General features: G+C 29.2%; 3 protein-coding genes, 1 long non-coding RNA gene and 1 other non-coding gene across 8 annotated transcripts; 3 read left to right on the top strand and 2 right to left on the bottom strand.

Annotated features, from left to right (window-relative positions):
* The first annotated feature begins 1,573 nt into the window (after window positions 1-1,573).
* Window positions 1,574-2,927, top strand: LOC111689606 (Golgi SNAP receptor complex member 1). Its single transcript, XM_023452078.2, has 5 exons — window positions 1,574-1,695; window positions 1,765-1,949; window positions 2,038-2,285; window positions 2,502-2,636; window positions 2,694-2,927. Exons 1-5 carry the CDS (start codon window positions 1,674-1,676, stop codon window positions 2,794-2,796), a joined length of 693 nt encoding a protein of 230 aa, XP_023307846.1. The 5' UTR covers window positions 1,574-1,673; the 3' UTR covers window positions 2,797-2,927.
* A 125-nt stretch (window positions 2,928-3,052) lies between these two features.
* LOC124419320 lies at window positions 3,053-12,153 on the bottom strand. Its single transcript, XR_006940483.1, has 3 exons — window positions 11,947-12,153; window positions 8,555-8,626; window positions 3,053-3,265 (listed from the first exon to the last, which is right to left on the bottom strand). It is a non-coding gene; the product is annotated as an uncharacterized LOC124419320 (long non-coding RNA).
* Window positions 3,270-4,949, top strand: LOC111689613 (mitochondrial import inner membrane translocase subunit Tim22). The gene is made up of 4 exons (XM_023452087.2): window positions 3,270-3,481; window positions 3,551-3,675; window positions 4,381-4,574; window positions 4,651-4,949. The coding sequence occupies exons 1-4, from the start codon at window positions 3,375-3,377 to the stop codon at window positions 4,804-4,806; spliced, it is 582 nt and encodes a 193-aa protein (XP_023307855.2). The 5' UTR covers window positions 3,270-3,374; the 3' UTR covers window positions 4,807-4,949.
* Window positions 12,154-12,214: 61 nt separating the features above from the next.
* Window positions 12,215-25,922, top strand: LOC111689543 (leucine-rich repeat neuronal protein 4). 4 transcript variants are annotated; one of them, XM_046948116.1, is made up of 7 exons: window positions 12,374-12,837; window positions 20,379-20,612; window positions 20,697-20,840; window positions 23,957-24,182; window positions 24,256-24,659; window positions 24,727-25,095; window positions 25,161-25,922. In XM_046948116.1, the coding sequence occupies exons 3-7, from the start codon at window positions 20,817-20,819 to the stop codon at window positions 25,707-25,709; spliced, it is 1,572 nt and encodes a 523-aa protein (XP_046804072.1). In that variant the 5' UTR covers window positions 12,374-12,837; window positions 20,379-20,612; window positions 20,697-20,816; the 3' UTR covers window positions 25,710-25,922. The 4 variants fall into 4 exon arrangements, with proteins under 4 accessions (XP_046804071.1, XP_046804073.1, XP_046804070.1 ...); XM_046948115.1 differs by having other exon boundaries at window positions 12,215-12,724; window positions 20,422-20,840; XM_046948117.1 differs by lacking the exon at window positions 20,379-20,612 and having other exon boundaries at window positions 12,215-12,750.
* On the bottom strand, window positions 22,055-22,126 carry Trnaa-cgc. The gene has a single exon. It is a non-coding gene; the product is annotated as a tRNA-Ala (tRNA).
* Window positions 25,923-27,191: the final 1,269 nt, after the last annotated feature.

The raw sequence follows: 27,191 nt of genomic DNA, 5'->3' as shown, positions 1-27,191 counted from the left end.
TCGAAAATAGTCAAAAAAAAGTCGAAAATTCGGATAAAGTCGGAAAAAGTCAAAAATAGTCGGAAAAAGTCGAAAAAAATCGGAAAAAGTCGAAAATAGTCAAAAAGTCGGAAAGTCGACTATTTATAAAATATTAAAAGTGGGAAAGTCGACTATTTATAAAATATTAAAAGTCGAAAAATCGACTCTTCATAAAATGCAAAAAGTCGAAAAGTCGACTTTTCATAAAATGCAAAAAGTCGAAAAGTCGACTTTTCGTTTCAACTATAGAACCCTAACAATCAGTGCATATGACGAAATTCGTCATACGTAACGAACTGTGCGATAGGTTTATTTCTATTTCTTACGCAGACGAACAACGAATTAATTGGAGAAAATTGAAATTTATCAAAAAACAAAAAATTTTTATGCTCTTAAAATAATCTCTGGGTCATAAAAACTAAAAAAAAAATTTTCGAAAATTCGAACTTAAGTTCGAACAATTTTTAAAGTCATTAAAACCAGTTCTGGTGGCCCGAATTGTCTGAAATTTGGCAGTTTGAAGTACATGTTATACAACAATGCTATGTTGAAATATTTAAAATTAAGTTCAAAAATTCAAAGTAATGTTCGAAAAATTTTGAAGCTGTAAAAAAAATCTTAACATTGGGGATATTCACAAAAATATAATTTTAGTTATTTTCGAGGCCAATTACTTACATTTTCTAATTTTGAAATAATGTTCGAATAAATTTTAAAGCTGTTAAAATTATCTAAAAATCGTGGAGATTCACAATAATAATAATAAAAATAATAATTTTTGTTTCATTTTTTTACTTTTTCAAATTTCGAACAAATTTTGAAACGAATTCGCAGTACGAATAATTTGATTGAGTTCCATTCGACGAATTTACGCAACGATTGTGCGTATATCATTAAGGATTTTTTAAAATGTCGATAATATCGTATAGTAATATTCTGAAATACGCCAGCAATTTTTGCACTTTTTATCAAAGCAAATATATAAAAAATCATTAGTATGAATGATTCATAAAATATTTATAAAGATAGATTTATTACGCACATTTTCCATACGAAATTCCTACAATAAACCTTCAATAACTTTATTAAGCATTTATGAATATGGGGGTAACCTCCATACATGTGACACTTTCTTCAAAATCACCTAATCCAATAAAAATTTAAATATATAATTTGGAAATCTTATCTTAATACTTATTACTAAAGTGTATTTACAGCTAAAATACTGAAAATGAACTTTGACCTTATTACAAAATAAATGTATTTAGGTAATTAGTATAAATATGTAATTAGTCAAACCGCAATTACCTATCAGAGTTCGTGTGGTAAAAATGTCTTATATGTAATTCTACAACCCGGTTATCTTTTAACCAGTAAACATATTGACAGTTATAGTAATATTATTTGCTTTCAAAGTCGTACTTTTTAATCTCTCCGATTCCGTTTTCACTTAAAATCGTTGAATATTTAAAAACAGCTGAAAACTTAGACGTTTCATAGTCCGAATTTAAGCCGCCGACGATATTTTTATGTCAGCTATCGCCGTCGTTAATATATGTTGGCGCAGGACTAAGTCTGCAGCAGAACAACTCAATTGTTTTTATATTTTGCAATTATCAAAATAAAAGTGAATAATAATAATTACAAACACCATGGTAGTGTCCAACTATGATGGTAATTAATTAAAAAAAGAAAAATATAAAAAATTAAAATGATTTACTTTAATTTATTTTCAATTTGTAGCGCTGCGTAAACAGGCGCGTTTATTGGAAAATGAAATTGATCTAAAATTGGTGGCTTTTAGTAAAATTGGGGCTGGCAGTAGTTCCTCGTCTATGGGTCACAGTTCAAATGCTGACACATCACCACTGCTGGGCGAACATGTCTTTGATTCTTTGTCTGAGGAAATTGCCCAAATGTTAGATAAGGTTGGTCAAATTATTTTTTTTAAACAAACTTGTAATATATTGTTAGTTGTGTGTTTGAGTGTGTATGTTTATTTTTTGTTTGTTTTAGCTTTCATCTATCAATGAAACAATGGCTGAACTGCCCACTACGGGTGCTGCTGCAATGCATACACTACAACGTCATCGTGAAATATTACAAGGCTATCGCCAGGAATTTAATAAAATCTCTGCCAATCATACGACGCGTTTGGAACGCGAAGAACTATTAAGAGGATCCGGTTTATCTACAAATAGTCCATCAATATCGGGTTTAAGCAGACGTGATATGTATTTGAAGGAAAGTGGTCATATAAATAGGTAAGTGTTTGTTTGCATTTTGGGGATGGAATAATTTTGATGAGCAATGCAAAAGCTTTTAAAAGACTAGTATTTTAGGTCTTGAAAATATTAAATTAATTTTTAAAATATTATTTACAAAAAATATTTAAAGAAACGTTGCAAATTTTATAGAAATATATGAACAATTTTATTAATATATAAAAAATATTTAATTATTATTTTTTTATATTTCAGTTCTAATAGCATGATAAATGATCAGATAAATATTGCAATCGAGACAAGAGAACATTTACTCTCGCAACGTCAGGCTTTCAAACGCATACAGACACGTTTAAATGATATGTCAAATAGGTTTCCTTTAATTTCCAGGTAAGTTTTGATATTTTTTTTAAATAAAAGAAGTAATTAAAATATGCTCATTCACAGTTTAATTCAACGAATTAATATTAAAAAGAAACGTGATGCTTTAATACTGGGGGCAGTAATTGGATTTTGTGTTATATTGTTATTACTTTACGCCTTTAATTAACGTCTGAACGTTTTTACTTTATGTTTAAAAGAAAACGAAAATCTTTAAAAACCAAAATTTTAATAAGTTTATGTTTTATTTGTTCACTTTTTAGTAAACGACAAAACGATTTAATTTATAAAATATTAAAATAAAAAAATCAATAACTGTATTAAAAAATGTATTTAAGTTATATGATGAATATCAATGTAATTTTGTGATAAAACAAAGTTTATATACATAAAGGAAAATTAATCTAAATTATTGTTAATAAAATTATTTTGAAGTTTTTCTTTTATATATTAAAACATAAACTTTAAATGATTTGCGATATAACAAATATGTTTTATAAAAAGTTTCCTCTTCGAACGCTTTTTTGTGACATCGATATTTTACAAACAAAAAGGCAAATCTTCTACTCCTTTAAAATCAATTTTTAGAACCCTACATTCTATAGGGTTTTGATAAATCTGGCAGCTTTAAGAAACAGCTGTTCGGCCATATGGAATAGACGAAAAAAAACTTATTTAATTTTGTTGAAATAAATTTTTTAAAATTCTTAATTAAAATTAATAAAAATAATATAAAATTTCTCCAAAATGGCACTGTCATCACCACCACCTAAAGATGGCAATAAGAAATCAGTGTTTTTTGAGAATCCCACCATGGATTATATGGCACAACATTTTGTGGGCAATTTGCACAGGTATTTATTTTCAGTTGCGTACATATGTATATTTTAGATGAATTTGGTGATTTTTTCAATTTATTATAGATATCGTGAAAACATAGTGATACCAAAAGGCAATGGCCCAGTACAGATTAAAACCGACGAAGAGAAAATGATTGAAAAGGCCGTGGAAAGTTGTGGCTTCAAATCGTTTACAGCCTGTGTAATGGGTATGTGTGATTGATTGGGTTATGTGATTAAGTTGTTGCCGGTTATTGAAAATAATCTAAAAAAGTGAAGAATTTTCCTAAGAAAAATTGTATTAATTACTAAAACTATATCTAGAACGCATGATTAAATTTTGTAGTTTTTCCTATTTTGTCGTCGAGATCAATAAGTGTTGTTCGAAATTGTTACTTTCGGAAGTTGTTCTATAAAAGCGTCATAGCGTCGAAAAGCTTTCAATGGGGAAGTTTCCAAAATAGATATTAAATCAATGATTTTTGTTCGAACTTGTCACTTTCGAAACTTTAAAATATGAGAGAGTTTCAGAAAATTCTCAAACTAGATTTTGTTCAGCAATGTTTTAAATTGTTCAGATTAAGATAAGTTTTATAAATTTCAATATAAAAGATTTTCAAATTTAAATTTAAAAAATAACAAAAATTTTCTATAAAATTTGGCGAATAATTTTTTTGTCTGTTTCAATAACAACAACAAATATCAAAACAATTGTCCAATTCACAATCAGTGTTGTAAGGTTGTATCGTAGTATGTCGTAATTTTTCTTATATTTGATTGGTTTTTGTTTCAAAAAAAATTTATTTAAAAAAATTTAATGGCATACAATGCTACAACATCGATTGCAAATTGGAAAAATATTTTCTATTTTATAAATATATATTAAAAACAAAAACAACATTGTCTACTTTCAGGTTATGGTCTTGGTGCTGCTATTGGTTTATTTAGTGCCTCTGTAAATCCCAATATGTCAGATCCTTTTGCCAATGAAAAGAAACAAACAGCACGAGAAATTTTCAGAGAAATGCGTTCCACAACTCATGGTTATGCGAAAAATTTCGCTTTGATCGGTTGTGTTTTCTCAGCCGTTGAATGTGCCATTGAAAGTGTAAGTATTATAAGTTATTACCTAGTTTTTTTTAAGTTATTAATTTAATAATTTCATCTTACATTTAACATTATAGGAACGTGGTGTAACCGATTGGCGTAATGGCACATATGCTGGTGCAGTAACAGGGGGTTTAATTGGTTTAAGAGCTGGTATTAAAGCCGGTATTATTGGCGCCGCTGGTTTTGCAGCTTTCTCTACAGTTATTGATTATTATATGCACAGCAGATAAAAATAGTTTTAGTTGTGAATTAATTCATATTTTCTAGAGTAATGTAATGAATTGTTGTTAAAGCTTTTTAAATAATAATAATACAAAGAAATCGGCGAAAGCAAAAAAATAAATAGGTTTAAACGAACACATACATCTAGTAATTGTGTTAATTTTTGAGTAAAATAAAAATGTTAACTGATTGCATTGTCTAGGTAGAGAATAACATTTTATTTGAAAAAATCATAAATATGTATATGTAAAGAACAGAGTATCTTTATATTCTTCTTTTGCGTTTAATTCAATTATTTTAAACCTGAATATATATAAAAAAAACTAAATTTTAATCACGTCTTAATTCGTTCTATTTTCCATTGCATTTAATAATTCTTTAAAATTATAAGGGCATGAAAAAAAAACTAAATCAAATAAAACTCACTTCACTTATTAAATATTCCAAACAAAAAGGTTTTATAAAAGTCATAAAAAACTGTTCAAGTGTCCGTTTTGTTAAAATATAACAACCATCTATACGGTACTTCCTGTCAGTCTCACTTATATCAAACTATCTAGTCAAAGTAAGAAAACATACAAAAAAGTACTTCTATTCTACTTCAATTACCAATAACATTAATAGACAAAAAATGTTTTGAATTAACTCTACAGTAGTTGCAAGTCACAACTAGTGACTTCTTTAAAGACACTGCTGCTATCACGGTTGTGCGGCAAATGTTTGATCAGCTCAATGTAATTGTTGTACATTTACAATTCATCACAACAACAAAAAAAAATAAACACTCATTTTTATGTTGAAATCGTGTACATAGTTATAATAAAATAATTGTCATAATTTATTATAGTCAAGCAACGACTTCATGTTGTCCTATACAAAATATTCAAATTTAAAAAATTTTCAAAAATAATTTCGTCTCAATCTTTAAAAGTTAATGTACTGTTTCTAGATCACGAGCGAGTAGTTTAAGTAATTTTTTTGTATTTTGTTGTTATAACAAAAAGAAAATACAAGTCAAATTTTAACTCAAGCTACTCACACGTTATCAAGAAACAACACATACTGCACCATACCCACCTTTAAGTATACCAATCGGCTCAGAATCATTTTCTGTGTCGATTTAGCTATGTCCGTCCGTCTGTCTGTCCGAATAGAGCTTGTAAACCTTGTAAACAAGTCGCAATTTTGGAGATAATTCAATGGCCCCATAGAACTGAACCCGCCAAATAGGGCTTTTAAGTTCACAATTATGTTTAATATAGTCGTATCTCGACAAAAAGCTTGAAAACCAAGTTTTATACTAGTCTTGATGACCCTGATGAACTTTCTAAGTATAGGGCCTCATTTGACCCTAGCCCCTCTAAAAAGCCCCATCAAAATTTTACTTAAATATCCACAGTCTTATTAAACAGTAAATGGCTTTAGTATATGTGAGGCAAGGTACAATTCAACTTACACATTTGATTCGTATACAGGTGTATAGTATTATATGGTCGGTCTCGCCCGACTATAACTTCTTACTTGTTTTATATTGAAAACATTAAACATTTTTCGAATTTATTTGTTGTTTTCAATATAAAACTAGAAAATACTTGAAATAACTCGATTTTGATAGTTTTAGAGCCGATATAATCCTATATAATTATTATTGCTAATTAATTTCTATTACTCGTACATACATATGTATATTCTCTTTAATTCTAGACTCTATATGATTAATTTCATGTATATATAATTTCAATAATTAGATTCCTAAATAATACTCTTGAGAAAATCTAACGGAAAAGTCATTACATATAAGATCAAAAGTGTTTATTCTTACGCTTGAAAGAGCGCCTCCATCTGATCAATATCTAATCCGTATGCTAAATTTGTTATGAAATTGCTTTATTAAGTATTAATAAATTGTTAAATTTTTTACACTTTTTTATTCAAAATATTTTCATAAAATATTTTTTTTTTTGAAACCGTGTAAATAGAGTTTTTGAAAAACTTTTAAAAACTATGAATTTATTACGTACATCATCTACTACACGTAAAATATTTCGCTTTATAGCCTAAAGTCTGTACACGTTTTAACTACTTGTGGTAGACAGTCATTAAACGGCAAAGTTCAATTGTGGTATAAGTAAGTAAAAAAAATCATACAATAATAAAATTAAAAATAAAAAAATAACGAAAAAATAACAAAAAAAAACTTGACACAATCACGTTTTAAACGTACATTCAATAATTCATATAAAAATGGGATAAAAACAAACTGCTTCGAGTTGAATGTAAAGATTGATGCAATTTCATCCTAGAAAAAGAGTGAGACAGACATGTAAAACAGTGCGATGATTCTTTTTAATTGTAAAAATTTTTTGTTAATTTATTTTAAAGTTAGAGGAAGCAGTTACGGCACAACAACAACAACAACTCTTAAGTGTTCAGATTAAAATGTATAATCGCTTCATTTTATAAAAGTCCTCAAAGGTGGATAATAGGATAATAAGCATATGTACGTACATACATCGGTTGATTCTCAAATTGTGTGCGATTTATTAAAGGATTTATTTTGGCACATAGAAACACTAATTCAAACCATATTGAAACATAATTATTTATATCTCGGGATACTAGTCTAGTTCTTATGCATTGTTTCCAGAAATACCAATATGAAGACCATTCCGGGGCTTGGTGTTAATGTCTTTCGACGTAGTCGTCATCATTGTTCTGTTTCCAATTCAAGTGACTAGGAACACCATGGGGTCGTCACTCTTCTATCTTGAGGGTATCCATTTGTCTGGATATACCTAATTAAAGACGGCATCCTCGAAGTCTTGCCATGTCACAAGTCTTTGCAGAGCATAGGTAACCATTTTGGCATGCTCTCCATGTCTGTCACAACTAGAATCAGCGGGGACGTTACACCCGTTGTTCTCGTTCCAGAGAATACCATTGCGGGTATAGTCTCTAGTCTAGTCTATAGTCTAGTATATAGTCTAGTCTATAGTCTAGTCTATAGTCTAGTCTATAGTCTAGTCTATAGTCTAGTCTATAGTCTAGTCTATAGTCTAGTCTATAGTCTAGTCTATAGTCTAGTCTATAGTCTAGTCTATAATCTAGTATATAATCTAGTCTATAGTCTAGTATATAGTCTAGTATACAGTCTAGTCAATAGACTAGTCTATAGTCTAGTCTTATTTATATAAGGAATGACTTTAGCAAGTAACGAATGAATACATTACTTCAAATCATTGCCATAAAGAGAGAGGAAGTAAGTGGAATATGAGAAAAATTTTCTTTTAAATATAACTGTACTTATAAAACAAGTTAGATGTTACTTTTTTTAAATAACAATTTAAACAAAATTATAGATATTTTTAAAATCATTTCCTTAAGATCATTCAATATATTTAGTATTTTGTACGGTAACACTTTGAGTAATGTTTTTGAACTTTGTAAAAATTCATTTAATTGGATAGAAATATATTTTGAAACATAAAACAGTTACATACATATGTATGTATCTTCAATTGACACAGATTTTTGTTTTAAACATCTCTATTGATAAAGCTCTAGATGAATCAAAATAATAATACATTTCATTTTAAATTTGTTTTATATTTATGAATATTATAATCTACAACGTTTTACCGCATTTTTATTAAAAGATTAAGTCTATAAACCACCTGCCCTATTGTCAAAAAAGCACCTGCATATCATCCTTTTAATAACAAAAAAAAAAAAAAAGAAATACAAAAATATACATACTGTTAATGCCTTTAAAGCACAGCATCCGTTCTGTAAGCATCAACATCATCGGCAATGGGAAGAAAACGACATCTAAAAATAAATAAAAATTTATACAAAACTAAATTTTTTTGCACCATGCCCAACCACTAACTAAATAAAAGAAGTTTCAAATCGAAAAAGATACATTTATGTATGTATGTTTAATAACACATACATTTATAACTTGAAAAAACATAACAGCACCTTTAATGACGTCTATACGAGATTTTTATAAGTGATACTACATAGTCATGCCTCTCTACAACTACAAATCGAAAAATCGTAAACCACTGACAGTACTCTTGCTTTGAAAATCATCATTGGTTACAATGCAGTTTTCTTTGAAAACACTGTGCTTAAATCAGAGGCGTACTAAATAGAGAATATATAGAAGGCAACATTTTTAAGTTCTTAAGGGCTTTACAGGACACATAATATAATCATTATTGCATTTCAAGAACCTTTAGTGAGGGTTTTAAAAATTGTCGAAAAATTCAATTATTTGATGATTGTTTGATTTCAGAAACATTAACTAACATCACGTAGGTCAACCACTACGTGACCTGCTTCTAAATAACGGAAAAGATCTTAGAACTGGTAATCAACGAAGTGAATATAGCCCCACATCATCTGCGGCTTCTAGTTCGACATAACACCAAGGGCTTCATATTGTGCAAGATGGACGAGCAATTACTCCACATAAATGTAAACAACTAGGTATGCTTTTAATGGTCCACAATCGCCTCTAAATGTAAAAAAAAGTTAGTAATGTGTACAGAGTTCATCCCGACATGCCGCTAAATCGCTCTTTGCAGTCAAACAGTTTAATATTGTTGAATTCCTTCCACGAAACGAAGTTGTACAGCCTTTTAACCGAATTGGAAATAGTTCCTAGTTCATACAGCATTTATTGGTCATATTTTAATGTATAGGAAGAGTATATTATTCAATTCCTTTTTCCCCCAATCGTATCACGTATCTGATAATTTAAAACCACAAAAGAATAAAAATAATCTTAAGACCGGTTTAGCCTACTATTTTTGGTAAAATTGTTGATGTTAAGTTTTTATTGTTGTTGTTATATGATTTGAGGTGTTTTGTTGTTTATTTATTCAATGTGGATTAAATGGACACATGGTTTAATGTTATATAGTTGTGAGTCGGTGTGTTATATATCTATAGCATACAACATAACATACAATGAATTGTGGGAATTTAAATCGCGTGAGCGCAAGTGATCCAGTCTTCAGTTACCGCCAAAAAACTACATACATATCATTCGTACTTATAGGTTTTTGGTTAAAGAGTAAGGGTACTTACATACATATGTATGTATGTACGTGTGTACAAGAAGAGCATAAAAAACTTTGTGTTAGTTAACATCTTGATGAAATTAACGTACAAAGTATACAGAGCTCCATTTAGCTCGTATTTAAAACGACTACCAACAACCAATAAAACCAATATTAATGCTCTATTGTTTTAGCTTTTCGTTTTTTTTTGCTGACTATTTGAGGGTCTCCTCTCTGTGTAGGTACAATGTATTTGTTTTCGGTTCAACACAAAAATTTGGTTTAATTTTCTTTTGTTTGTACTTTTTTTTTATGCATAAAACTTTGGCTTGTACTTGTTATTATTGTTGTTGTTGCTGCCTACAAATTTAAAAACAACTGAAAAAAGTGGTATTTGGCTGTAGCTATATTTTATGTGTGTATATTAAATATGTCACGAGGTTTGTGTTATGGGGCTAAACGATCAAATTATATACAAATTCTACACAGAAAGAAAAATATTATATCTACTAAATTCAAATTTACATTTGTTTATCAGTTTCAACTTAAAATGCATTTAAAATTTAAGAACTATTTTATTACTTAAGCCAAACACTTAGGAAACTTTGAAGCACTGACCCTAGATAGAATATCGTGGTCAAGTGGAACATAGATAGCAAATACCTTTAACCTTATCACAATACTAGTTTCGAGGCAGTACTCCGAGCAATAACGATTGACATTATTACGGATATAACATCCTTTACGAACACTAATTGGAAAACTCTTAGGAATAACGTCCAGGAAACTTAGTTTCTGAACTTGATTGATGACGGATTTCTCAATTAGTTTTTTCAGTATGGGTATTGGATGAGAGAAAATAAAAAAATCTATAGATTGTTTTATCATTTAAAAATTTGTCATATTTGTGTGATTTTTGGTGCGATATTGAGTCATTAGTGTGGTCCGAAAACCCAATTTGATATTTTCGCTTATTAAAAATATGGGCGAAAAACAAATATTAGACCTCTTTTAATAATGAAACGTTAGGTAAATCCACAAAAATTCTATGGAGTAAATCTAAAGACTTGATTCTCAAATTAGCAAGCCAGTTTAGTATGATTGTACGTATTTAAAGTGGACACACAGGATTACGGCACAACCATATAAATTTGGACATAAACATGTGGAGAGAACAGTACAACTGCGGAGCTTACAGACTTATACTGAGTTTCTGAACATCGGACGATAATACCCTTTATTGATAAGATTATCGATTTTACTAACAAACATATTCTTAGCCTAATCTAAGAAATTATTATCACCCTAGTATCATTGCACTATTTGTGTTCGTGATAATTTCATGAATTCTTTTCGGATGTTCTCTTTAAAAATACTTAAAATAACCTAGCAGTATTAAGCATTAAATCAGTGAGTGGTCAAATCAGGCGATCTTGTAGCATTAAATATAAAAATCAGTCAACTTTTGGTAGTTGTTCTTTGTGTGAATTTGTAACGTCCTGTTATAATCACAGTTTCCAATCACAGTTTGTTAATTTGCAGCAATAAAAATATAGATTGATCATTATTTTCACAATGTTATATAAATATCATTTGAGTTATTGTCTTATTAGAGCCAAATCTGAAATCAGTTGTTTGAAATTATCTTGAGAATGACATTATTCGTTGATGTACAGAAATTTGTACTTGATCAACTGATCTCAAATTGGTTTGTCATTATTTTATTGTTTTTAAAAAGGAGTTATTATCGGATTTAGTCTATAGATTCCAATAATTTTCGTATTTGGATTTGAATGTTTCAAATAACATTATTAAAATCAGTTTTGTGTTTGATCTATAAGATGATTCAGTATCGAGCAAAAAGATTTTATGAAGCAAATATATATTTTTTTGTCTTTCTTAAAATTAATTCCGACACATATTAGATTCTATGACAAACCCGATTGAAATGTAATGAGAAATGTTTACTTAAAAAGTTATAGAATGATTCTTTGGGGTTCAAAATTCAAACACGAATACGATTTTGGAAATAGTAAGATTTCGTTGAACTTTGAACCTTTAATGTATATATGTATATACTTAGCTCTAGTAGTAGTGCTAGAGATTCGTTAGAGCCGTATCCATCATCCAGACTTGTTCGTTTAATTTAACAGCATTTAAGATTGTTTTTGTTATTTTGTTACCGCTGCTGTTAGCTGTTGTTATTATTGTTGTTGTGGTTGTTAGCTGCCACTTGGGTACTTCCAGTTTTCTTTAATTTTTTGTTTTTAAGTTTTCAGTTCAATTTGTGCCTTTAAGAGCATCGGACGCTTTTTGTAATTGAAAACAATCGCCGTACGGGTCGGGTTTTATACGTTCTATCTATATTTCGTTTGTTCAATACAATTGTTGCGTGCATTTGAAAAAAGTTTTATAAAACGTGTTGTTATTCACTGACTGACTGACTACTGTAGTAGTAGTGCAACTGGAAACGTTTCGTTTTCATTTGTTATTTATTTTTCATTTTGTGTTACTCTTTCTCGGCTAATCAAGTTTTCTCGATAGCAATAACAACATCAATAAAAAATATATATAAAAAAATATTTATTTGAAAAAAAACTTAAATGTTAATGTTGCATTTGATTGGATTTTTATATTTATTTATATCAATCACTTCAACATAATGTGACATGATGGTGATACAATCAAACAATCTGTTGCTGCTGTTGTTTCTCATATGAAACAAAATATGAAGAGTACATTTAAAATAGTCTCGCCCGATCACTGTACTGCAATATTATATTTCGTTTTTTTAATAATGTGTTGATTTTTTCTCAATAAAATGTTAAATTTATACGCGTGTGTGCTTTAGGCAAGAGTGCGTAAAAATAATACTTAGATCATGTAATTAAAAGTGTATTAATCTCAATCACAACAACAATAACCATTGGTCGAACTGTCGGCTGTTACATTATTTTTTTGTAATTGAGTGTAAATAAATTAAAATTTATAAAAATTGTAATAAAAAATACTTTCAAAATACCTATAAGTATTTAATAACCAAAATAACCGTGAAAAGTTAAAATTTTAACCTTTAGTGATCAATATAAAAAGTAAATAGCAAAAGTTTTTTTTTCATCACACTTAACTTTAGGATGAAAAAGGCAATCAATGTTTTACATTACTTTTCAATAATTCAGAATAGATATGTAGGAGCTTTGGATCTTGCTAGTTAGTTAGTTAGTTTGAAAGGAGGATGTATATACATCAAATCCGAATAAATACACCTAGGCCTATATCGGGCCAGTTGTGCGCTCTCTTACCAGTGTCTCAGGTGGGAATTGAACCCACTACCTACGGTCTACCAGACTAGAACACTAACCTACCGGAGGCCACTGGTTACATCTTCTTACTGCTGCCTTTAATATAACGATCTCAATTTTAGTTTTAAGATCGAGGACGCAATAAAGAAAAAATAGGTTCGACTTCTGTAAAGAATAATAATCTTAATAATCTTAAAGTACACTAAGTGCGGGTTTCTTACTCATCAGTTAAACTAGGCTTAACTTGCTGTTAGATTAAACTCGGAACAAATTTAGGCCGACTTTAACCGATAATTGTGCTTTTCAATTTAAATTTAAGCTCAGTTAACAGAGCCAAGTTTTCACTCAAAAACATAAACAATGACCAGCTGTTTTTTGCAAACAATACTTTTGTAAAATGGAAAATTTTGGAAAAATGTTAAATAAACATTTAAAACAATAATTAATGAAACAATACAAATCAGAAAATTGCAATTTACTTAAAATATTATGTCGTTGTTCTTCCGAAATCATTGTTTTATTGTTTTTGCTAATTGTGTTTTCTCACTTATAACTTGAGTTTAATTGGCCAATTACACTCAGTTAAACTAAGATAATAAGTAACTTTACTGGTAACTGAAAAACACGAAACATATTATTAAACCAGATTTAACCAAAGAATGAAGATTATCTTTATCAGAAAAACTCGACCTAAATGTCTCAGAATCATTTTGAGTCGATTTAGAGACATCCGTCCGTCTGTCTATAATTAACATAATGAGATGAAATTTTGTTTTTTTTTTAATCCAGGGACGAAGCCTATTGAAAAGCAGTTAAATTTGGTTCACTGTTTCACTAAGACCCCATATGCAACCATATACCAAAATAGGACTTTTAAGCTCAAAATTGTGTTAAACAATTTTCAAAATTGTGTTAAACAATGATCGGACCTATTTTGAGTTCCATACAAAGTTCCACTCAGAAAATGGCTTCGAAGTCATTAATTCCATTTTGAACACTTGTATTATGATTAAATTTTTCATAACTAATTCTTATATAAACAGAAATATCTCCACCAAATTTTCATAGGATCGGTCCTAGATCCCATATATAGTATTTTTCAGAAAATCGTTTTTCCCTCAATGAACAATAATTATGTTTAGCTTTTATTAAAAATAATTAACATAGAATTACTCTGAACTGTTATAGGGTATCAGATGTTTGACCCACTCCCACATTAATATCTTACTTTTTTATGTTGGAAATATAAAAAAGTATAGGAAGATGATTTAAAATGAAAATGTAAAAATTAATTTCGAATATAAGTTCAAAAAGTGATGTATTTGAAAATTTACCTATAAATAAGGGAATAGATTTTTATTTTATTTAATGTCAAACATCATTTAGTAAATAAGATCGTTGAGCTCTCCTGGAAACAGCTACTGAAAATGCTTCAATCGATTCAACCATTTCAAAGAACTGTCATCCATTAATGTCTAACTCATTCTAGCTCATTCTTCAAGAAAAAATATCTTTATCATCAAAATTCATAATTTTGTCTTCCATCAGTCATAGCAACATATGGACAAATCGACAGTCAGACGAATGTTTGTTTTTTCATGTTATTAACACAAATGTGTAAATGAATCAATTTAAAAATTTAAGATACAAACAAATAAAGAAAAGTTCAATGGAATTGTATGAAAAAAAACTATGGTATTTTATACAACTTACTACAAAAGTTCAATAAAATGAACCTTTTAATAAAAGTTTTTTTTTCTCACAAAAATATACAAAATTCATTCTTAAAGTATGGAAATTAGTCATCATACATAAAAGTAAAATAAAATATAAATAAAGATACATAACTTCCGAAAAGTATTATTATTTATTGTTAAAATTTGAAATTGAGCAATTTGTTTTTGTTGTACGAGTAAACAAAACATTAAAAAAAGGTATTAATAATTAGATTATGAAAAGGTTAATACTTTAAGAAACAGACTTGTTAAAAAACTGTAACGCCTAGGTATTGTTTAAAATAGTTTAATTAACCCATTGCGTTATTTAAAAATAGTTTCGGGAAATTTGGTACATGATCTTCTAAAGAAAATTCAATGAAATCTGTGTATATGACCTTTTCTTTTCCGATTTTTACACTTTTCTTTGCATACATTTTTAAATTCGTTAAAATTTAGTTTTATCAAGGTTCATATACATATATTATGAACTTAAACGACTATGGTCTGAATTTATTCGGTTTGACAATATATTGTTTAAGTAATAATGCCAAAACTAGTCCTTGAATTCAAGATATCTCAAACATTTTTATAACACCTCTACAAACTTTTCGTAGATCTCTAGAAAATTTCTTACAAAACAGTCTAAATTCAATCAAAGGGGTATTAAGCCGACTTCACACGGGTACGCAAGTATGGGATCGTCTAAAAGAAATATGTAATGAAACCAACATACATTGAGAGAAAATATGGATGGAAAATTTGACAGTCGTATGCAGAGGTGCATAGGAAAATCGTCAAATTTGTTTATGAAAATCGGCATTTTTATTTTAAAAATCGGAATATTAACGGTAATAAAAAGTAGAAAAGTATAGTCGGGCATACACCATTGAGTATGTTAAAAATGTGTATTTTTTTAATATTAAAGCATTTTAGTTGTTTACCTTAATTCGAAAATATTTTAACAATTTGTTGAAAAAAGTGATTTTCTAAAAGAGGGGTTATATGGAGGTAAGGGTAAATATGGGCATATCCTTAAAAATTTTTATACATGGCTTTTTGTTTATATTAGAATTATGTATGGACTTCATCGTGATACTAGTGTTTATAAGTAAACTAGCATACCCTGGGTGCTTCACTACCCTAACTATGTTCAATATCGTAAAAATATCAAAAAGTACTATCGGAAAAACGAAAAAGTACAAAGATCTCTTTCAATAAATTCTCATTTAATAAGGACCGTGTGTTCCGGTTAACCATTATAAAGAATCCATTTGAATAATAGAAAAGTAGTTCCCACTTCCAGAATATTATTCAGTCAAGACCATGTATGTTAAAATTAATGTTCCAAGGTTGAATATTTTAGAAAATTAAAAAAGTAGAATTTATGAAATAAAAAGTACTAAAAAGTTGTCTCTTAAAGGATCTTATTCAATCAGGACCGTGTATGTTTAATAATCATGTGTTTTCAGTTCATATTAAAGAACATACATAGAGTATCATTTGAATGAAGAAAAAGTACCAAAAGTGGAATAAAGTTTACCTAAGTGGAAAGTACTAATAAAAAGAGTACAATGTTTCCCCTTTTTGCTTAGAAGTATACTTTTTCGAGAATTAAGTTTACAAAATGTTCCGTATTTAAATAATTGTGCTTTAAAAAAGGTACCAAACAATTTACTCGAATTTGTGTGAGTAAATAAACTACTTTTTGAAATTTATATAAAGTTTGCTCAATGAGTTTGAATAAAATTAAATTTCCCATTTTTCCTCTTTTTGGTACTTTTTTACCCAGTGCAATAGCAAAAATTTTATTACAATAAATGTTAAGAAAAAGTTTTCTTAATGTGCTAAAAAAGTACCATAAATACAGTTTTGTCCCTTTTACACCCAAAAGGACTGAATTTCAAAAAAAGTACGAAACAGGTGTCTCATAATTTTGAGAGATGTATCCAAAATATTTAGAAAAATTTGATTATGTCCATTAGTTTAAAAGTTACAAAGGGCTGAAAAAGGTACCAAAGTCACCTTTTTTACACTTTTTTACCCCTTAAAAGTACGAACTTCAAAAAAGTACCAGACACCCATCTGCTCATTTTAAGAGTAGATACAGGTGAATTTAAAATTTTTCTTGTATCACTAATATTATGTAAGATATTTAAGAAAACCAGTTTTACCCGTTTTTTCCCCTTTTTACACGTAAATGTGCAAATTTCCAAAAATCCCTCCTTAGTGGATCTACATAACCAAAAACACATCTACTGTCAAAATTTCATGATTCTAGGTTCAGCCGTTTGGGCTGTGCGATGATGAATCAGTCAGTCAGTAACGCTACTCTTTTATATATATAGATTATAGACCTTCAAGTCATTTTCTAAAAGGGGACTTTTTATTGGGGCTAGGGTTAAATAAATTCCGATAATAACGATAAAAATGTTTAATATAATTACTCAAAAGCCCTTTCCGGGGGTATGGTAATTTGGGGGTTTGGTAAAATAATATACCAATTTCAACCATTTTCATTAGGCTTCTTCTTTGGACGTATGGTTTAAATTTCATCAAAATATCTTGAAAATTGCGACCTGTACATTGCACACAAGGTTTACATGGACAGCCAGCCGGACAGACGAACGGACGGACATGGTTTAATTGACTCAGAAAGTGGTTCTGAGTTGATCGTATACTTTAAGGTTTTTTTGTGTTTTACAAATATCAGCACAAATATATAACATAAATATAATTAAAATAGTTTTATTGAAGGATTTAGAGTTTTAGAGCAAAAATCGCGAAATCGGCACTTTGCTATTTGTGAGGTATAAAATCGGCAAATCTGACAAGCCTGATCGTATGGCTTGGAATGATTCAGAAAACAATTGCTGCTTAAGCAATTCGCATAAGATCAGGGATGTATTTTTATGTAAACACATACAAAAAAGTGAAACAGCTGTTTCCATCTAACTTTGTTATTGTTTTATATATGGATGTTATACGAATGAAATTTCATTTTACTTTTTCATTAGACTTTACGTGCGTAAAGTGTGATCGTATGAAGTGCCCTTTAATAAATACATACATACAACTCAACAAAACTTTGACTCCTTTATAAAATGCTGTTTTACTCGTTATTCACCTATATTTCTTTTTAAGAAAAATATGTTTTTTTAAATCTACCTGAAAAATTTAATTAATGTTTTGTTCTCTTGTATATGATTTTTATTATACATTAAGTTAATTCGAATTATTGTTTACACCGAACATCTGAATTTATGACTCAAAATTAGATTGAATTTCATGAATCATGTTATTAATATTACACATAACGCTTTAAAGAGTTTATAGGCAAATACAACTATTGTATGCCTTTTCAAATTAAAATGTTTGTGGCTCATTGTTTAGACAATCTAGTTGGTAATTTAATATTTCGATTTTCAAGCGCCATAAAAATCCACAAACATTTAGTACTACTAATTGGCCAGACACATACATATTCGAGAAAAACTGTTGAAATAGAAAATATGTATTTTATTAATGATAAAAAATTTGACCTAATTGGTTTGGTTTTTCTTGGTTTGACTTTCATTTTTTACTTTTTACGAAAAAAAGCTTTTAGTTTTGTTTTGAAATAAACAAAACACAAAATAAAAGAAAAATAATCTTATCTTATCGGTATTTATTGTCGAGAATAGTTAATATCAATAGTACTATATAAACATTTTTTAATTTATAAATAAAATATGTATATTGAAGAAATATGTTCATATCTGTCGAATATTTTCGAACCCTAAATGAACATTCGACATAGCCGAATATAAATCTTTTACATGTTTCAAACCCTAAATGAACAAATAATTTTAAATTATCTATATTCGATTAAGATCAAATGCTAAAAAAATTTATTTTATCTATGGACCTTATATGACGTTATAGGAAGTTATATACAGATTCTTATGAAATTTTGGTATGAGTGGTAAGGTCAATAATGGAACGATCCTCATGAAACTTTTAGGTTTTGTAAAACTTTTATATGCCGAAGTTTATCGCTATTCTTATTTTCTTAAGGGATTTAGGGAATTCTCTCTGTGGTAATCGACCACAAATGGGTGTCTTCTTGTTGAATGTCGTATGTTACTTGTGAATGTGAACACATTCCATTATAAATTTCAGTTTTTATCAATTTTGAATTGAACTAGAAACCGTATTTTTAAGCAAGTAATGAGTTTTTAATTAATTTTCTGTGAGGGGAATTTAGTGGTTCTTTTAAATTTTGAAAAGCATTTACATATTGGCCGAATATATCTATATTACCCCACACACGGACTATGATAGATTCTTCAAAGTCAGAGTTCCTGCCAGGAGCGAGTTGTGTAGAGAGAATATACCACCAGAATCTTTACAGATAGTTCTAAAATGAAGAAGTTGTTGTCTGGGAAAAAGTTGGGGTAAATATATCCCGTTTTCTCAACAAACGTAGTGTCTTTCAGGCTGAAATAGTTTTCATAATGTCAGCCTGTCGATAGTCAAGCGGCATTTCCACAACTTCCTTACACAATGCAAGAAGGATCTGTCAAGGCTGTGTCGATTGTCTGACATTACCCTTGTTTGGGTTCCTGTGCATAGGGACAACTATGGTAATTAACAGGCAGATAGACTTACCAGAACAGGATCTGCTTGACATTTCAAACTCTGTTTCAGTAGCAACTCCGTTAAGTTTTTTCAAAAGCAATATCCTGTGATTCTTTCTTCAAAAGGCTGAAAATAGGTAGAATAATCTAGACACATGTAAGGGGGCAAATTTATTGTGGCAATCTTTCAATGAGAAACGCACAAGACACCTTATAAATAAACTCAAGTAGGCGAGGCTGATAGCAGTAATAACAGAACACTGGGAAATTAGCAGACATGCAAGTCGACTCGGGCTCCCTTTCAATGATCATTGTCGCAGTTGCAAAGGCAGGGAAAAGGAAGAAACGGTCTTCCATCTCTGCCTGCTTTGGCCGTAAAGAGAAACCGCTTGCTTGGCAATTATTTCAGCTATAACCTGGATCTAATACTATAAATAATACATTGGAGTGGAGTGGTCCGGTTAAATTAAAGTCTCTTCGATTCAACTTGACATGAACTACCATGTAAACCAACCAACCGAATATATTCATTTCTCTCTATCTAGATTAGAATTTTTCCACTATGTCCAAAAACAGTTTTAATGGATTCAAGTTATTTGATATTTTTTGATAAATTTCAATGTTACTTATACACCATATATAAAATTACTTACTATAGGGTGCATTTAATCTAATCAGTAAATTAGTAAAGTTAACAGTTGGGGTGTGTATTTTAGAATGAAAATCTTACAAAATGGTTAAGTTGAAAAAAAGCTTTTGTTTTTTTTATAGAATTCAGTATATGTTTAACTTTTATACATAACGGCATAAACGATTCTAAAACTAAATTTTATTTCTAAAAACAAAAACATAAAATTTTAAAAAAATAAATCCAGGTGTTTAAGAAATAATCAATTTAAACAAATAAAATAATTACAGTATTTATTTAAAAAAGTGAATGCGCTGCTCAATCAATTTATGAAAAGTAATATTTACTTTATCAATAAAATATAATAAATACACTAACAACAGCAGTAAAATTGATAACATACACATATTTTTTTAAGAATAAAAAAAGAAAAAAAATACAACATTTTGTTTTAAAATTGCTGGTTAAACACAAGGAAAAAGTAATAAAATTAATATTTTTTAAAAAAGAAATATTAAATGACGTGTTTGTATTAATATAAATTCTTATAAAATATATAAAATAGTGCCATAATTAACTAAATTGCTACTGGATATTATATACTCCTCATCAAGAATTGATTTATAATGTTTAAATAATAAACCATAAACGAGAGCCATTAAAAAAACTACATATTTCTACGAAAATGGATAAATTTAGTTTATTACTGGTAAGTTTTAAATTAATTTAAGAATAATTTTTCAAATAATATAAATATGAGTTGTAGGAATCTCTATGCAAATGGATCCACAAGTATCATTTCTCAAAAATTTCTCAAATGATGTGAACCGCTAAAATATTTACATTTTAATTTATCTTTAAATTTTAAACATTCAGTTTGTCGCTGATGATATTTCCCCATTTTACCCAGTTATTTTGAAAAACAGTGTTGTACAAATGTGAAAATGTTTGTTTTGTTAGGACCAGCACTCAGGGGATGACTCTTATTCATGCAGTGTATTGTGTTGGAACTATGAAAATAGGTAATGGGAGGGTGATAGAGGGAGTAGTGTTATTGGACATTCGATTTATACCTGAAGTTTTTTTCCGCATATGGACTGTACGACTAAAGAACGAATTCTCTCTGTAGTGCATTGTGCGATACACTGACCAATCGACCACAATTGTTTGAGCTCTTGCTGAATGTCGTGCGTTACTTGTGAATCTGCGGGTTTCGGAAATAAGTTCCCTAATTCCATAAGAACACATTCCATAATGGTATCGATAGAACAGTGTAACGCACCCTACATTTCGGCGATGCTCTAGTGAATCAATTGAGTTAGATACCCTATTGTCACCAATAAGTACCTTCAGTCTCTCCTGTACGTGGTGGAGTAGTCCCAAAATAGACTTTGAAACGCCAGCACATACATTAGAGTTGTATTCTCTTTTAGGTCTGATCTAACATATTCGCAATCTATGCAGAAGCTCAAGATAACATTGTACATATTCGTTAATCACCATAATTGTTGTAATGTCCTATGGTTTCTTTGAGGAAAACAAAGAGCCACTTTTTTGCTGAAAAAACTATATTAAACAGCTGTAAAATCAATTATCACTTGGACTTTGTTCCCCAAAAAAGAGGTATTACGAATCAAATTGCGACTCATAAATTAAATACATACATAAAAATGTATAGACATTTTTGAAGTAAATATAAATCTAGAATAGTTATTAAAAAATTTAATTAAAAATAATACGATTAACCAATCAAATTTACCACTAATAATATCGACAAATATGTATGTAATTGTGACCTAAAAATGTATATGGTTAAAAAGATTATAAGCTTTTTAAATGGGTTATAAAAATAAAAAATATATGCATGAAATGAAATCTTTTTGTAAAAAACCAAAATAATAAAAAAAATTGTCACAATGGTTCTGGAGATGCCGGGGTTTGAACCCGGGACTTCTCACATGCGAAGCGAGCGCTCTACCACTGAGCTACATCCCCAAGTAACGCGCCGTTTGTCAAAAATTATACTTTAACTTAACGCACACACACTGCTAGATATTTTTTCGCACAAAACCCTCATTTCTAAAAATAAACTCATATATGTATGTATATGAAGTAAGAATGAGTCATCCTAAATGTTTTGTGCTATTTTTAAATATATTTAACTTGTTGCTGCAACACATGTATTTATGTTGTTCATGTTTTTATTTATAAGAGCAAATAGGGATACATGTGTCTAAGCAAATGTTCGTCAACATTTTTTGCATTGTTTTGCAAAAGAACATAAAAACATACATATGTACATATCGTCACCTAAAACGCAAACATCCATTCAGACTTTATTGTTGATTGTAAATTACAACACTCACTTACTCCTATCAAAATGACTGATTTATTGACAAATCTCAATATTATAAAATAATCAAAAAGAATCAGTTGAAAAATTAAAGGACCAATAAATACTCTCCCACCGGTTCCTATAATGTCCATCAGGTTCCTATATGCCTGATTATATGTTTCTAGGTTCAATTTTGCAAAAAAAATCAAAATTTACCAGTTGAAGATCGAAAATGCACCAAAAATCATTTCCTACAGAGTTTCTTTCACTCAAGACATTGAATGTTTAAGTGCAACATTATTGAATATATATAAAGTACCTTTTGAAGAAAGAAAAATTACCTCTTATATTACTACGGGCTTTACATATTTAATTGTTTTTAGGTTCATTATTTAGAAAGTTCAAAAAGTACTAGTTAAAATAGGATCACAGTCTTTAGAAAATTGATTTCAACAAACACACAGACATACGGGCTTAACTTAATCGACACCGCTATCCTAATATATATTATAAATCTATTTATAAGTCTGTTCAGTTGTTTGTTTGTTGTTTAGGTGTGTTTCGTCAATCACGCCTAAACGGCGGAACCAATTTTCTTTAAATTTGGAACATTGGAAGACATATTCTCGGAGGGTGTTATAGGGTTCATCCCTTTTCATAACTTGGACTTGGAGGGCGCACAGAGGGGTTTAAATAGATGAAAAGTTTAAAGTTTCAGAAATAAGAATCTGCAAAGTACTGTTGCGAATGTTGGACCAAAAAGGGACAAAAAATAGGACAATAGGGGAAAAAACTACTTTTGTGCTTTGAGACCAATTTTTCTGTTCTAAAGCAACTACGCCTTTTTATAGTATCAGAAATATGCATATTTTAGAACCCCACCCAAAGGGGGCAAAAACGGGTAAAAAAGGGAGTTCTAGTATGTACAGGACCCACGAATACATTGTTCATTAATATGTATTGTGATTTTTGTGCGACATACATTAAAATTTTGATCGAAATAGATCACATAAAGAATATAAATTACAAGTTGATGTAAAATTTTAATGTAATCGATAAATCGATAAAAGTAAAATTCAAATTGATTCTCAATCGGCTAAAGATTGTCAACTCAGCAGCAGCTGTTTTTTCCCATGGAAGAACATCCAGTTACAGCCAACCTGTTACAACAACGGCAAATATTCTATCCGACTGTATTCGTAAAACTTTTGAGGCCCGTTAATAAACATTATTTATATTAGTATTTCACTACTAACTGATTTGAAACTTCAAATCAATTCTGTTTTGTTGTATATACATTTTAAATAATGAAATGTTTGAATTAATTCGAATAAAGAATGTGTTCTCTTGGAAATTAATTCAATAGAATGTAAAGCTATATATTTTAGGCTAAGAATTAAATTAAAGAAGGATTCATTCAATAATTTCCAAATATACTTATATATTAATTCACTACATATACTTATATAATCATTTCTATATCTTTATAGTTACTATTCTTTACAACAGCAATCTGTTGGCTACCACATATTGCTGGCCAGCATGAAAACATACTATACGAAAATGTTGCAAACATTTGTGAAACATGCGTATGTTTAGATACACAAGATGTTGGCAATAAAAATCAAACACATCATATGTTAAGTTGTGTGATGAAAGGATTCAAGCATATATTGGCAAGGTGGCCAGAGGAATTTGGCAAAAATAATGAAAAAGGTACGTTCGTTCAGATTAATATACATATTTTGTTAGAAAACTAAAGATTAATTACTTCTTGCACTTCTAATAGAAAACGTAATTGTGGCCAGTTTTTCGGGTAACACCATCGATATATTGCAACAATTGCCTTCAACCAATGGTACATTGAGTTTTGCTTGTCGCCATTGTGGTATCAAACATTTGCAAGTACCCACATTTATGGATGTTCCAAATATAATTTCATTGGATTTGGCCTATAACGAAATCACAAATGATGAATTGACACCGGATGTTTTTAGGGGACCCTATCATATAACCAGTTATGAACCGATTGCTTTAATCGAATTGGATTTAAGTCACAATAAACTTAACTCTTTGGATCGAAGAATTTTTGAGCATACGCCTAATATCACGAAATTAAATTTAAGTTGGAATAGCTTTAAGGTTTTGGATAATCCTACGACTATGGCTTTAGCTTCGGCATCTTCGTTAGAGGTAAGATTGTGTTTTTTGCAATATGTCTTTAAAAATGTTAACAATTATAAATATTTTTAATTTACAGAATCTAGATCTCTCTCACACTGGTATTAAATCTATGGCTTCAGTTATTTTTGAGAAACTTACATCTTTAAAGGTATTAAATTTGGCTGGTAATGAATTTGTTCATTTACCCGAAAATTTCCAACTGATTGGGCAAAGTTTGCGAAGCTTAAATTTGGCCGGCAATAAATTCAGTGACTTTAGTGAAGGCAGTTTTCTGGGTTTAAAAGCTTTGCTGCATCTAAACATTAGTAGTATGCCAAATTTAAAGACAATACAGAATAATACTTTTTCTCGTTTGGAGCATTTAACTCATTTAGATTGTTCAAACAATCAAAAGTTGGAGAGCTTTGACTTAGATAGCTTAATGCATTGCGGAAACTTGACCTATGTAAGTTGATTTCAATATGTTTATGTATTCAAAATGAACAAATCTTTAACATTTTTTTTACTTAGCTGGACATCTCATATTGCAATCTAACATCTCTTAATCTTAATATGAATCTGTCACCGTTGTCTGCAGATAATAATACAAATATTACTTTACCAAAACCTTGGCCTTTACTCAAAACTTTTAAAACTGTTGGCAATTTATGGGTGTGTGATTGTCAGCTATTTCAAGTGCTAGAGTACGCTGGGTCGCATCATCTTTATACAGATGAACAGATACGTTGTGATAGTCCCTATATACTTGCGGGTGCCCGTTTGTCTAATTTAACCGCAAAGCAAATTTGTTCAATTCAAATTCCCAAAAAATACAAAGTTATCGATGAGGATCCACCACGTTTTAGACGTAAACGTTATATTATTTTAACCGTTATTACTGCATCAGTGGTAGTGGTGTTGGGTTTAATTATCGGCTTTATAGTGGTGTGTATACGAAGACGTTTAAAACGGGACGATTTTGGGGTAGAACCTATACGTTATACCAGTGTGCGTAGTAGTAATCTATCGGCATTTTCACAGGGTCATACCAATGGTGCGGTCAGTAATGGAAGTGTTTGATAATTGTTGCAAACACTCAGAAAGTTTTTCATTTTGTATATTTAAAACAGTAATTCAAGGCTGATTTTAAGCAGTAAACTAAGGTTTAAAAATATGTTTGTAATTGGGTAAATAAATCTAGTTTTAAGTGTAAGTTTTTTATATTGATATGAAAAAAAAACAGAAACGAATTTTTGACCAAAGATTGTTAATAATAAATATTGTGTACGATAACCCTGACTTTTTGTTCTATTTTTTTATATTTCTACTTTATCTTAATGTTAAATTCATATCTGCCGTTCAAATTAATGAATATTTGCCATTTTTATTAATACTTTTTTATATTGTTTTTAATTTGTACTTAACTTTATATGCAGTACATGTGTAAGTTGTAGCTTTATTTATTTTGATTTGTAAATAAAACAAAAATTATTTATATAAATTTAATACAAATATTATTATCTATAATTTGAAATGTTTTGTGGTGTTTTTTTTTCTTCTTTATTGACACCTATTTATTGAACATTTGATGTAGTGGCTAGGAAACTATTAAGATCCTGAGTTTTCGTTAGTCAGAATATCGCACGTCAATCATAAAAATATGTCTACTTGATCATGGTAAGTTATTATTTATTTATTTATTTATTTATTTATTTATTTATTTATTTATTCAGTAATATAAAGCCACTTTGGCCAAAATAACAATATTACATAGTAAAATATACGCCTTAAAAATATTATAAAGGTTGATATATGCTTAATATATATTTATTAATTTGTTACATATATTTATTCATTCAGGCTCCCCAGCCAGTAAGATTAAAAATATAAACAAATACACATAAGGTCCCTTTCAGAAGCAATTAATGATTAATACTATTTAATAAATGTAAAAAAATAAAAATATTTATACAATTTATAAGAGTCATAAAATAGCTTTTAACTATATAATTAACAATGTATAAATGTATAATTAATGGGTAAGCAAAGGTATTGATACTATCGTTTTTTATGTGGTAAATAAAATAAAACACAAGTACATATAACTCAAGTAAGTATATTGGGATTGCTCCATTACACATCAGATATGCAGGTCTCAGTCTGAACAACAAGGACGTTATCCTGTACTAAAAAAAAATTGTCATTTTTACATTTATTTTAAAAAGAAAACCAACATGAGAGCATATAAAAACTTTCCAGGGTAAATTCAAGCAATATTTCCTAGTAAGTAGAGAGAAAATTGTTAAAGAAAACGAGAAAAAAAAGGGCAAGGATTTGCATGCACTAAAAATGTGAAAAGTCTGCACCAAAAAATATTTCTTTGTGAAGGTACATATTAATAGTGTTCAGATCTTAAGTTTTCGACAACAAATATACAGGTTTTTAAGGACTCCTTTATGTACTATAATACCACTTTAACGGAACCACGACATCGGGAATGACATATATAAAGACTAAGAAACAAATTTATATATATTTAATATCCAAAAGTGGAAAGCTTTT

The sequence above is a fragment of the Lucilia cuprina genome, chromosome 4, assembly GCF_022045245.1.
Source record: "Lucilia cuprina isolate Lc7/37 chromosome 4, ASM2204524v1, whole genome shotgun sequence".
NCBI lineage: Eukaryota > Metazoa > Arthropoda > Insecta > Diptera > Calliphoridae > Lucilia > Lucilia cuprina.
The sequence above is the reverse complement of the archived record's forward strand: the minus strand, read 5'-3'. Positions and strand labels throughout refer to the sequence as shown.